This window comes from Ailuropoda melanoleuca, chromosome 2 (genome assembly GCF_002007445.2).
Source record: "Ailuropoda melanoleuca isolate Jingjing chromosome 2, ASM200744v2, whole genome shotgun sequence".
Lineage (NCBI taxonomy): Eukaryota > Metazoa > Chordata > Mammalia > Carnivora > Ursidae > Ailuropoda > Ailuropoda melanoleuca.
In genome coordinates, this window is record NC_048219.1 from 138,819,961 (window position 1) to 138,833,971 (window position 14,011).

General features: G+C 35.2%; 1 protein-coding gene across 6 annotated transcripts in view; it reads left to right on the forward strand.

Annotated features, from left to right (window-relative positions):
* The window catches only part of UBR3 (ubiquitin protein ligase E3 component n-recognin 3), a 238,463-nt gene that overhangs the window by 118,954 nt on the left and 105,498 nt on the right, over window positions 1-14,011 (forward strand). For all 6 annotated transcript variants that reach the window (XM_034654712.1, XM_034654714.1, XM_034654715.1 and 3 more), the window contains one exon: window positions 11,600-11,749. In XM_034654712.1, coding sequence (XP_034510603.1) covers window positions 11,600-11,749 — 150 coding nt within the window. The remainder of the gene's footprint in view (window positions 1-11,599; window positions 11,750-14,011) is intronic.

Genomic DNA, 14,011 nt, shown 5'->3' on the forward strand with positions numbered 1-14,011 from the left:
TTATTAACACATGATGCAGGGCCTGCATCTGAGGCCCTACCTGGCATTACCTAGATACAATTTAATCTTAGCCCAATCTTTGCTTCATTTGTCAGATTCCTTTTGGCTTCTTGCTTTGTCATTTGTGTTGTAAAAATGTAAGCATTTTGTAGTTGCTTCTTTCTTATTTTGCCTTTATCTTTGTTTATGAAGGATGTTTTCTGAAGATTTCTAGTAACATAACACAGAATATTTCAAATTCATAACACACAGTACTTTACAAATTCTCTAATCAAATACAGCACATTAGTAGGTAAAAATTTAGGGACAAAAGCTTTTCTTTCTGAATGCAACTGATTTCTGCTCTGATTAGTACTCTTACTTATCTGTTCTTTAATGCCTTTCTATAGTTATCACATTTTTATATGAAGAGATTTACCTCTACATATCCTTTCATCTTTCTCTCCTGGTCATTATTCCCATTATTTATTTTTACTAGTCATCTACGTGTGAGAGTCAGGATGTTAGATTATAAACTTGATCCATTGAGGTGTATCATATAGGTATGGCTGAAATGCAACAGAATTGAATTCCAAGTGAGAGCTCAGATGCTTAACATAGAGTAAGAATTTATTTTGCAAATTATTTTCTGATCTTAAACATACTACATTTTAATTGTATAAATTATACAGTATAGGAGAGCATAAGGAAGGACATATTTTTCCCTAATCCCACCATCCAAAAGACGTGTACATTACTGATGATACTATATAGTATGATTTTGTGTCATGCCTTTTTACACAACATTTTAGCATACAAATATCCTTATATTGTTATTAAAACTCCTGGTACCTATAATTTTTAAAGTTGGAGAGTGAATTTTTAAAGTTCATTGGAGAGGTAGCAAGGTGTAGTGGCTAAGGACATGGACTCTGGAGCCTGGTGCCTAGGTTCCTATATCAGCCCCACCATTACCTGGAGCACTTCACTTAACCTCTCTCTGCATCAGTTTTCACACAGGGAAAAAAGTATTATTGTACTACCTACCTCATAGGATTGCTGTGAGGATTGAATGTATTAGTACATTTAAAACACTAAGAATGGAGTACTTGGCACATAATAAGTGTGTATAAGCATTGGCTATTACTATTATTATTTTTATTATATAATTTACTAAATTATCCCTTCATAGTTGGAGTATAGTTTTTTCTTTAAAGATTTTATTTATTTATATGAGAGAGCGCACCAGAAGTGGGGAGGGGAAGTGGGAGAGGGAGAAACAGACTCTCTGCTGAGTAGGGAGCCTGATGCAGGGCTCTCTATTCCAAGACCCTGAGATTATGACCTGAGCCCAAGGCAGACACTTAACCTACTGAGCCACCCAGGCGCCCCCTATAGTTTTTTTCTAATTTTAATTATAAACATTACGTACACAAAACTTTTTCTGTGTTTTGAGTTTGGGTCTAAGAGATGAATTTTGGGGGATGATGGTGATACATTGTTTTGTATGTTAACTATGTCCCCACCACTGTGCTGAATACATACTCTATATTGACTTATTTGTTCTGCCACCCGCATGAGAGAGGTGGTATTATTCCAGATAAAGATGCCTAGACTTAGAGTAAGTAATTCCTCTGAGGTTATACTGTAGTAAATGGTAGTGCCTGGGCAATCAGCAAGGCTTGTCTGCTCTTTACTATTTCTTTATATTTGGAACAAATTGAGAGTTAAGTGCTCCGCCTCCCCCCAGGTTGGTAGCCAGGAGAAGAAAGAGACAGACATGAGAATAGTTGTGAAGTAAGAGTTAAACAGACCTGATGATTGATTGAATCAAGCATAAGGCCCACGATAGAAGGGATATGCAACATGTTTGGAAATTTGTATTTTTTAAAAAACCAGAATGAAAAAAATACTGCTTTTCCAATAGCTGAAGCAAAAATCTTTGATGTACCTCTATTAGTCTAGCCTGTTGTAGGGCCAGCCCCACTCAAATAACATGAATTGAAAGCAAGTGGTGAGGGGGTGATTCTGCTAAACAAAAACTAAAGCTTGCTGTTAGCAGAAGGGCAGTAGATACTATGTAAGTTGAAATAACATCTGTCCACGGTACCCATCCTTTAAGATTTCATTTGGAATGTGGGTTTGTCCAAGCAGCAGCTGGCACAGATCAGGATTTGGTTGACTTTTTTGTTGTTGGTTGTAGAGGAAGCTGTTTATTTTGTTATTTAATAATACAGTTTAATTTGAGGTTTATCCTTTTATTTTGTAACATGTATGCTAAAAATTCAGTGTTACCATTTACATAAGAAGGGAGGCTGGGTATATGAATGTATTTTATATATTATATTGAGATATAAAAATATTTATATCCCTAGTGTCCTCTTCTTAGGTAAATGATAACATATGTTGTATGCTTTCTTTACCTTGTTTTTTTCACTTAACATTCTATCCTGGAGATCCCACCATGCAGTATGTAAAGATCTTCTTCATTCCCTTTTCTAGCTATACAGTATTCCATTTTGTACATTTCTCCCTCCCCCCATATTTTATTCAAATGATCTTCTATTATTGGAATTTGGGTTGTTTCTAGTACGAATAGCACTGCAGTGAATATCCTTGCATATGTATTTATTCATATTTTGATAATATATAAGATAGATTTTTAGAAGTGGGATTGCTAGGTTAAAGGGTAAATACATATGCAATTTTGTTAGATATTGTCAAATTACTTTCATAGGAGTTGTACTGATTTGCATTCCCATCAACAATGTGTCATAGTACCAGTTTCCTTACATCCTTGTCATTAGAATAAGTTGTCAAACTTTTGTTTTTTTGGTAATGTGGTAGAGGAGAAGACATTGTATCATAGTCTAATTTTAATTAGCATTTCTCTTATTAAAAAGGATGATCTTCACATTTTTAACTGCTACTTATTCCCTGACATATCTTTTTCCTGCTTTAGACAGTTTTGGGCATGATTTTATCATAAATCAGCCTTTTTAAAAAATGTTCTTCCATTTACTTGGAATCAGGCACAGCTGTGAACTTTGTCCTCTTTCAGGTAGGACCAATCTACTTGTGACATTGGAATACATATAGTGCACAGTTCTATGTATCTATGGCTGTTGCATATGTTTAAAAACATTATTTTATTTTATTTATTTTTTAAAGATTTTATTTATTTATTTGACGGAACGAGAGACAGCCAGCGAGAGAGGGAACACAAGCAGGGGGAATGGGAGAGGAAGAAGCAGGCTCCCAGCGGAGGAGCCTGATGTGGGGCTCGATCCCAGAACGCCGGGATCACACCCTGAGCCAAAGGCAGACGCTTAATGACTGAGCCACCCAGGCACCCCTAAAAACATTATTTTATGGAGTATTGTAGTTTTGAATTATGCTGTGTAACTTGTGAAATTCTTGCTCTCTCAATGAAGTAGAAACTACTTGAATTCCTTTTCATTGAAATTAGAAAGTGGATCTCATGGATAGAATACTTTTTACACTTCTTGCTCTGAATATAGATATGTCAATTTTGGGGATGGTGTTAGATCTGTCATGTTTTTTAAGTTTTTATTTAAATTCCAGTTAGTTAGCATACAGTGTAATATGAGTTTCAAGTGTATAATTTAATGATTCAACACTTACATACAACACTGCTCATCACAAGTACACTCCTTAAGCCCCATCACCTATTTGGCCCATTCCCCTTCTACCTCCCCTCTGATAACCGTTAGTTTGTTCTCTATAGTTAAGAGTCTGTTCTTGGTTTGTCTCTCTCTCTCCCTTTTCCCCTTTGCTCATTTGTTCTGTTTCTTAAATTCCACATATGAGTGAAATCATGCGGTATTGCTCTTTCTCTGACTGACTTATTTTGCTTGAAATAATATCTCTAGCTCCATCCATGTCATTGCAAATGCCAAGATTTCATTCTTTTTTATGGGTAATATTCCATTGTTTATGTGTATGTATGTGTATATGTGTGTACACACACACACACACACACACGCACGCAGCATACCTTCTTTATCAGTTCATCAGTTGATGGACATTTGGGCTGTTTCCTTAATTTGGCTGTCGTAGATAATGCTGCATGTATCCTTTGAATTCGTATTTTTGTATTCTTTGTGTAAATACCTAGTAGTGCAATTGCTGGATTGTAGGGTAGCTCTATTTTTAACTTTTTGAGGAACCTCCGTACTGTTTTCCAGAGCGGCTGCACCAGTTTACATTCTCACCAATGGTGCAAGAGGGTTTCCCTTTCTCCACATCCTCGCCAACGCCTGTTTTTTCTTGTGTTTTTGATTTTAGCCCTTCTGACAGGTATGAGGTGATATCTCATTGTCACTTTGACTTGCGTTTCCCTGATGATGAATGATGTTGAGCATCTTTTCATGTGTCTGTTGGCCATCTGGATGTCTTCTTTGGGAGAATGTCTATTCATGTCTTCTGCCCATTTTTTAATTGGATTATTTGTGTTTTGGGTATTAAGTTGTGTAAGTTCTTTATATATTTGGATACTGACCCTTTACCAGGTCTGTCGTTTGCAAATATCTTTTCCCATTCTGTAGGTTGTCTTTTAGTTTTGTTGTTTCCTTTGCTGTGCGGAAGCTTTTTATTTTGATGTAGTCCTAGTAGTTTATTTTTGCTTTTGTTTCCCTTGCCTCAGGAGACACACCTAGTAAGAAGTTGCTACAGTGAATGCCAGAGGCCAGTGCTATGGCCTGTGTTCTCCTCTAGGATTTTAAAGGTTTCATGTCTCTCATTTAGATCTTTAATCCATTTTGAATTTATCTTCACGTATGGTTTAAGAAAGTAGTCCAGTTTCATTCTTGCATGTTGCTATCCAGTCTTCCCACCCTGTTTGTTGAAGAGACTATCTTTTTTCATTGTATATTCTTTCCTGCCTTGTTGAAGATTAATTGACCATACAGTTGTGGGGCTAGGTCTGACATTTTATGTCAGTCATCTGTGATGTGGTGTATTTCAAATACTGCAGCCCATAAATAAAAGTTACGTTTTGGTTATTTGTTCTATAAATAAGGCACACACTTGTACCAAGCCAAAACGTTTTTTAAAAAAGCATAATAATGTGCTTAATACATCATATAAAACTATATGAAAGCAAAGCTAATCATCTTTTCCTATCTTCCTTTTTAATCTCACCCCTCTGGGATAAACTATTGTAAACAGGCTTTCTTGCTTCATATGAATACATATAAAAATCGTATGACTGGATTTTGTAGTTTTTTTTTTTGAAATAAAATTATACTGTACATAAGGCTATGCACTTTGCTTCCTTTTTAAAAAATTTAACAATGTATCATGAATATTCCTGAAAATTATATAGTATATATAGATCTCTTTTTATCCCAGATTTCATTATGCACACATGTATGTGTAGCATGCATGCAATGTTACATGAATGGGATTAATATACATGCTTTTAATTTGTGTTATTTATTTCTTTTTCTTCCATGACCTGTGATTACAACTTGGTTTGTGTATTCCTCTGCTTTTCTCTATATTCGTATAATCATATACAAACATACTACGATTAAATGTTCATTTAATCTTTTCCCTCTCTTCCTCCCGCTCCTTGTTTTTGGTCATTGTTTACTAAATGAGATCACCCTTCCCCGCTCTGTACTTCAGTAATACTTTTAAGTCTTTACAAGTAGTTCTGATTCAGCAGTTCCCAACCTTAATGCACCTTAGAATCATGATAGCCTCCTTAAGGTAATATCTGCACCTAGGCTCCACTATAGACTAGTTAAAGAAGAGTCCTTGGGAGTGGGATTCAGGCATGGCGATCTTTTGAAAGTTTGCAGCTGATTATAATGTGTAGCCAAAGTTGAGAACCACCACTCCAGTTTAGTGTTTCTTTTCTTTATTTGGGGGCAGGTAGGAAAAGCCTGTAATAGCCCATAAGGAAGTAATTTACTTAGCCATGTCTTTATTATTGGACATTCACTTTATTTTCAGTTTGTTTTTTATTCTGCTGTAACTAACAGTGCTGCAGTAAATAGCCTAAGTTTTTGAAATTGGAATATCACTATGTGTATCTACTCTTTGATAGCCGCTAGATGGAGATAAGTGTTTATATATGGTTTTAATATGTATTAACCAAGATTTATAAAGATCCAGTTATAGTGATGTAAATGTGACATTTAACTCATATTTTTTCTATATGTTGCCAGTTAAAAGCACAAAAAGTTATTTCTCTTAGAATTTTTGGGTTTAAGAATTTGACATTTTCCTACAAAGCTAAATTTAGTCCCACCATATGATCCAGCCATCATGCTGTAGTTATTTACCCAATTGATGTAAAAATGTAGGTCCATACAAGAATCTGCACATGAGTATTTGTAGAAGCTTTATTTGCAATCTCTCAGAACTGGAAGTAGCTAAGATGTTTTTCAACAGATGAATGGATAAACAAATTATGGTACATCCATATAGTGGAGTACTATTCAGCAATAAAAAGGAATGAACTATCAAGCCATGCAAAGATGTGGATGAATCTTAAATGCGTATTGCTTAATGAAAATAGTCAGTCTGAAAAGGCTATATACTGTATGTTTCCAATTATACAACATCTTGGAAAGGCCAAATCTATAGAGATAGTGAACAAATCTGTGGTTACCAAAGTTGGGGAATGGGCTTAAATAAGTGAAACACAAGGTATTTTTTAGAGCAGTGAAATTATTCTGTATGAGACTGTACAGTTGGAGACGTAACACTATGCATTTGTCTAAACTTTATAACAGGAAGAGTGAATTCTAATGTATGCAAGTTTAAAAAGTCATTTAGGAGATTGGCAGTCCCAAGGTGTACTACAGAATGTGACAAGAGAATCTATATTACAAATACATGAAACAGCCTCATTTAAGGGATGAGGAGAAAATGTGCTAAGTAACTTTGGATATTAGTGGAGGCTGTAATACTGAAGACAAAGGGAACTACACATTCGCGCTGTACTCTAGTTGATAACATGCCTCCTGTGGCAGTATGGGTTTACTCTCCTGAACCTACTATCCTTATATACTGAACAGTTAGGTAAATGGATGGTGGATGATGGGAGCCAGATTTTTTACTGTTGCAGTGGGAGGTTATAGATAAGCAAGAGGAGAAGGCTGGAGTGTTTCATGTGGTAATAGATTAGAGTTAGATCCTGAAAATGCTCCCAGTGGCCATGCTGGAACAATATATGTAAGAAAATAAATAGTATCAGATTATACACCTGAATATAAAATCAATATCCTGAATTCATACTTACATAAATAAATGATTGAATAAATAGATGAGGAAGAATAGACAAATTTCCCATGCAGAAGAATTCCAAACAATTTATGTAGATAACTCACCCTCAAGCAGGTGAAACAACCCCCCACTCCTTAAGTCCTTAAGTCTAGGCTGTGCTTTCTGACTTCCTTCCAAAAGGTACAGTGTGGAACGGGGGCGGGGAATAATGTTATAGTAGAGAAAGTTGGCAAACACTACCTTAACCAGATGAGCTAGGTAAATATCAATAGTGGTGTCATGTTGATATTGTTTACCTTTGATATGGTGTGATGAGAATGGTACTTTACCTCAGTGGTCTTTCTCCCTAAAACCCATAACCTAGGACTAATCTTGAGAAAAACATTAGAGAAGTTACTGTTAAGTAACATTCTACAGAACACCTGGCCTGTACTCCTCAAAACTGTCAAGGTCATCAAAAACAAGGTAAGTCTAGGAAACTGTCACAGCCAAGAGAAGCTTAAGGAGACATGACAACTGAATGTAATATGGTATCCTGGATGGGCTTCTGGAATAGAAGAAGCACATTAGGTAGAAACTAAAGAAATCTGATGGAAATATAGACTTTAGTTAATGTATCAACATTTTACCAATAAAAATTGATCAATAATATAATTAGTTATTACTGTGTAACAAACCATCCCAAAATTTAGTGATTTAAAACAACAACCATTTATTATCTCTCCTGAGTGGGTTGGCTGGTAGTTTTAATTTGGACCAGACTTTTCTGTGAAAGGTTTAGCTGGTTGGTTGAAATCTGCTCTTTAGCTGATTGGGACTGAGCTGAACTGACTCTGCTCCATGTGGGCTCTCCTCAGGCAAGCTAGCCTAGACTTATTCTCATATAGGTAACATGGTGGAGAATGCAAGAAAGAAAGAGGGAAAGCATGCAAGGTCATTTGAGCCCTAGTCTTGGAAAAGCATGTTACTTCTGCCTCATTCTCTCCACTAAAGCAAACCAAGACCAGCTCATATACAAGGAGTGGGGAAATAAATTCTGCCTCTTGATGGGAGGAGTTTCAAAGTCACATTGCAAAGATCATAGATACGGGGAGGGAGGAGTGGAGAATTGGAGCCATTTTGCGGTTGTTCTGACTTAGTGACTGTAAACAGAACTTTGGCAAATTTGAAATAGTGTTCAGAAGAATCATGGGGCGCCTGGGTGGCACAGCGGTTAAGCGTCTGCCTTCGGCTCAGGGCGTGATCCTGGCGTTATAGGATCGAGCCCCATCAGGCTCCTCTGCTATGAGCCTGCTTCTTCCTCTCCCACTCCCCCTGCTTGTGTTCCCTCTCTCGCTGCCTGTCTCTATCTCTGTCAAATAAATAAATAAAATCTTTAAAAAAAAAAAAAAAAAAAAGAAGAATCACCTGCTTAATTCAGGTGGGTTCTTTTCTGTTCATGTAAAACCGAACAGATGAGTTAACTATAGCTTTATTTTGCCTTTATTGTAATAATATTCCTTATGGTAATTTAAAATAGGCACTATTGTTTTTAAAGGGCAAGTTGTCAATTTTACACAGAAACACATTTTAAATTTTAATTGTGTTGAAAGTCAAAGTAGAATTTAAGTAATTGAAGTGTTATTTGTAACAGGAATATTTTCATTATTAGAATTGTCTCTGGTTGCACTTGGATTTATCATCTTTGACTATTACTGTCTCAGTTTTGCATCAGTCTTCATTCTTTTAGTTTACCTAAAAGAAATCATTGTAATCTCTTCATTGCATCAATTGGTAGGACATACCTTTTTAGAATTTTTTTTTTTTTTGGGTGTGGAAAATATGTGTAGGTGTTGATGTGTGCATGTGATTGGCAGAATTAAGTATCTTCATTGTAATACTTACTATAGAATATACCCTGTTATGCTGTTCATTTAATAGAGCTTGAAAAACTTTTTGTTGAAATATACACATAGAAAAGTGCATGTATGTATCGTGAGTGTAGAGCTATATGAGTTTTTTAAAAAATATTTTATTTATTTATTTGACAGAGAGAGATACCGGGAGAGGGAGAAGCAGGCTCCCCACTGAGCAGGGAGCCCGATGTGTGGAGCTTGATTGCAGGCAGATGCTTAACTGACTGAGCCACCCAGGTGCCCCAAGCTATATGAGTTTATAAAAACTGGGTGTTCCTGGGTAATCAGCATCTGAATTGAGAAATAGAGCATTACCAGCATCCTCTAACCCCCCTTCATGTTCTCTGTCACTGCCTTGTGTTCTCTGTCACTGCCTCCAAGAGTAACAAGTATCCTTATTCTTAATCCTATACATTAGTTTTGCCTGTTTTTGTTCTTTATGTAACCATTTACATATAACACATGCTCTTCTGAGTTTGACTCTTTCGGAATAAGATGCCCCTAATATTTCTCCATGTCTGTACAGGAGAGAAGTAATAATTACGTTTAATTTGGTCAGAGGTCCTTTTAAAATTTTAACTAAAATTTTGAAATTGGGTACTGGGTGATAGACTCAATCGTAAGTTACCAAATATATATATATTATATGTATGTAATTATTGGGGGATAATGTATTTTAATTCATTATAGAATATGCAGAAGCAGTGATTTTTCTCTTCTTTTAAGAAGTAAATCATGATCTTTTTAGTTTCTTGAGGAAAAGCAAAAGGGGATGTTAGTATCTGTAATTATTAAAATCAGAATTCAAATAAAATTTACTGTGCATGAAAAAGAGGTCATTTGTTTTATTTTCATGTCTTTAGCCCCGTATCACTATAGGAGATTATCAAGTCTTACTTTAAAAAACTCTAGAAAGAATGATTTAGCCGCTTCTTTGATGTGTTTTACTATGAGGATTTCCCTGAAGTTTTCAAGTTAATTGTACTAAGATATAAAAAAAGGAAGACTATGTGTGTGAGATAGTGTCAGTGACATTTTAGTTCTTTAGTATCTAATCTGAGACAATTTTTTCGCATCACTTTAAGTCAGGTATTTCTGTGTTTTCCTTTGAATTTGAGGGCAATCAGTTACATCCCCACTTTTCTGTACTAAGGTTTTCTGCCTAAAAAAACAGAGGAATCACATGTCAAATCTTAATGGCCTCTGGTACTTCTTTTGAAATCTTTTCATTTTGACCTATTAATCTTATTTTCATAGACATTGAGCTTTGTAGTTCTGATTCTATTCTGGTTCCGTTGTATTCTATTGTTAATTGTTTTTTCTCTGATTTTTTCCATTGGCTTCTTTTTATTTCCATTAATACTAGGCATCATCCAGAGTTCTCTTTTAGGTTTCTGCCCCCATTTCTTCTCAGTAACTCTTAATACATATTAGATATGTTTATTTGCATGAATCCTTATTAAAATGTATCTAAACTCAACACCTTTCTTCTCTATTTCTCTCATGTATTTTTACCTATTTATTTAGATATGCCTCCATCTTTTAAATATGTCACACATCACTTCTGTTTTTTTGGTCTTCCCAGTACCTTCTACTTATTTCTTTGCCACTATGGACAGCATCGTGATCTTCATAGAATCTAAGAGTCTTTATCTGAATATCATTATTAGCTCAGTGTTTTATTTATTAAAACCAGAGGATTACTGTTATTTTCTATAGTAGTTCTGCTTCATTAATATATATGGTCATATTTAAATGATTTCCCTACATAAATAAATACATATCGATTATCATTATTGCTAAGATATAATCACTAGAATTCAAAATAAAGGAGAAATGGTTTGTTCCTCTATTTTCCCCTAGTAAATATTGCCATTTGTTCCCCAGGAGTTGCCATGTTATTATAAATTTACCTCTGAAGTGCCTCAAAAAAAAATTAATCTCCTCTTTAATAACTTTCCTTCCTTTGTGTTTTGATTTCAGTTTTTATATGTGAATGATACAACAATATTTGAAGTGTATTTAACCATATAAATTAAAATCTTTCATTATAGAGGTGCCTGCGTGGCTGAGTTAAGTGTCTCCCTTTGGCTCGGGTCATGATTTTGGGGTTCTGGGATCAAGCCCCTCATTGGGCTCCCTGCTCACTGGGGAGTCTGCTTCTCCCTCTACCTCTGTCCCTTCTCCTGCTCATGCTCTCTCTCTTTCTCTCTAACTCTCTCTCTCAAATAAATAAAATCTTTAAAAAAATAAAATAGAATCTTTCATTATATCCACTCTGCATTTTTTTTTCCGAGTGAACGTTTTACTTCAGCAAGGTTAATTTTTTCCATAGTTTTATTACTGTATAACTCTATTGGTATTGAAGCACAAAATTATTTGAACTTGATTTTTTTCTCCATATTTTCACTGAAGAAAGATTTTTCTCCTCAGGAATTAAGAGGTGTAATTTTTTCCCCCCTCAGATTCTCCTGAGAATGATATTCCTATGGAGATCACAACAGCAGAACCACAAGTTTCTGAAGCAGTATATGATTGTGTTATTTGTGGACAGAGTGGCCCCTCCTCTGAAGACCGACCTACAGGATTGGTTGTACTGTTACAAGCATCCTCAGGTAAAATCAAAGTAATTTTTCAGTGGGATTATTTTAGAGCCAATGTATGTACAGCATATTAATAAATATCTGTATGAATTGAAAGTTACATCTTTGTCTGGGTATAACTATAGATCTATATAGCAAGGATCAATTTAGATCTGAATAGCAAGGATTTTAAATTTAAATTTGGTTTTATCTGACTTTCCTGGACATGAGTGTTAGAAGAAGCTCTTAAGAGAAAAGTCTCTCTATATGTTATACAATCTTTTTCCTTAAAGTGTGTTGGTATATTACCAATGCTAGATGGCCAATAACGGAGTTCAGCTTTCTTAGCAATTTAATTGTTTTAAAATTGGGAAGCATTTTCAGCCCAGAATTATTGTCAGTTTAAATATTTTAACTACATAAGGCACATTCATGTAGTTTTGCCTTTATTTCTTGAGCTACTAGAAGCAGTAATTCTTAAAACAGCCTACTGAGTGGTATCTTTGCCAATGTATAACTTAAAAATTTTTTTAAAGATTTTATTTATTCATTTTAAAGAGAGCATGCACATGAGTGGGGGGAGGGGCAGGGGGAGAAGGAGAGCATCTCAAGCATACTCTACACTGAGTGGGGAGCCTGACATGGGGCTCCATCTCACAACCCTGAGATCATGACCTGAACTGAAATCAAGAGTCAGATGTTTAACCGACTGAGCTACCCAGGTGCCCCTAAAATTTTTTTTTTGAAAAATCTTTGAAGGATTTTTCTGAATGCTCTCTATCCTTTCCCATGCTAAAGTATTTTAAGGTGTGATAACCCTTACACACTCTAGTCCCAATGAATGTAATCCATTTTCAACAGGAGTTTGTGTGAAGCAAAGAGAAAATAAAATTCTTACCCATTTCTCCTGAGCATTTTTTTCTAGGGTGTTTATTCTCTGAATTAGTAAAGTAGAAAGAGATATGAGACTCCCCTGAGTTCAAATACAGGTATTGCTTGACATAATCTGGCCAAGTTTGTTGCTTTCTTTTAGCTATAGAGATAATATTGGCTTCAGAGGATTGTTGTGTTGGTTAAGTAATGTAATATAGGCAAAAGGGTCTAATATGGTGTCTGGTAAGTTAGTTTCTCCTCTTGTTACTTTTTTTGTTTAAAAATAAAATTGATTTGGGAAACCCCAATTGAATAGGAGATTGGAGTAGAGCTGCCAAGACCAGAAATGCCTACTAAAAAGGAAATGTGTGGGGTGCCTTGGTGGCTCAGTGGGTTAAGTGTCCAAGTCTTGATTTTGGCTCAGGCCATGATGTCAGGGTCATAAGATCAAGCCCCAGGCACGTGCATGCTCGCTCTCTCTCTCTCTCTCTCAAATAAATAAATAAATAAATAAATAAATCTTTAAAAAAATAGAAAGGAAATGTGTGGGAGTATTGACTAGTTTTGTAGCTGTTTCTGTTTTCCATTGCTGTGACAAAACTAGCCTATTAGATTATTGCCACTTAACTTTTTATAGGTTCTTCACCAAATACCTTATAATCATCAGTGTAATGTTTTATTTATTCCTTCCTTCATTCATTCCAGGTATCTGGGAACCTAGCTGCCAGACACTGTCATAGTGTGAAACAAAGCAAAACAAAATCTCTGCCCTAATGAAGGCAGACGTTTTGTTTTTGTTGTTTTAATCTGTTTATTATTTTATATTTTTAAAAAGTTGCTTTGACCAAATTGTCACTTCATTTAATTCCTTTTTACAATTTTGCACACTAGGTAAACTTACTAAAAATTAGATAATTCCACTATATTGTAGCTCTTTTATCTTTTATAGCTAGAAGGAAATGAATAAGAAACTAACATGAAAAAGCGTTAGATCTCTAAAGAGTGATTTTAATTGGGAACTGTAGCAGGTGAAATCTTTGGCTGTTTCCTTCCTTTCTTTCTGAGCCTCACACACGTACTGATGTTTTGCATTTTACCCTTCTCTACTTTTTCCTTCTCACCTCTTTCTCTATTTTGATCTGTCCCTTCTCTTTTTCTTTTATCTTTTTAAGTTTGAATATGGAACATTTTATTTATTTTTTAAATTTTGTTTCAAGTTTTTATTTAAATTCTGGTTAGTTAACATATAGTGTAATATTAGTTTCAGGAGTAGAATTTAATGATTCATCACTTACGTATAACACAGTACGCATCAAAACAAGTGCCCTCCTTAATACCCATCATGCATTTAGCCCATTTCCCACCTACCTCCCCTCCATCAACTCTCAGTTTGTTCTCTGTAAAAGAGTCTCTGTAGTTAAG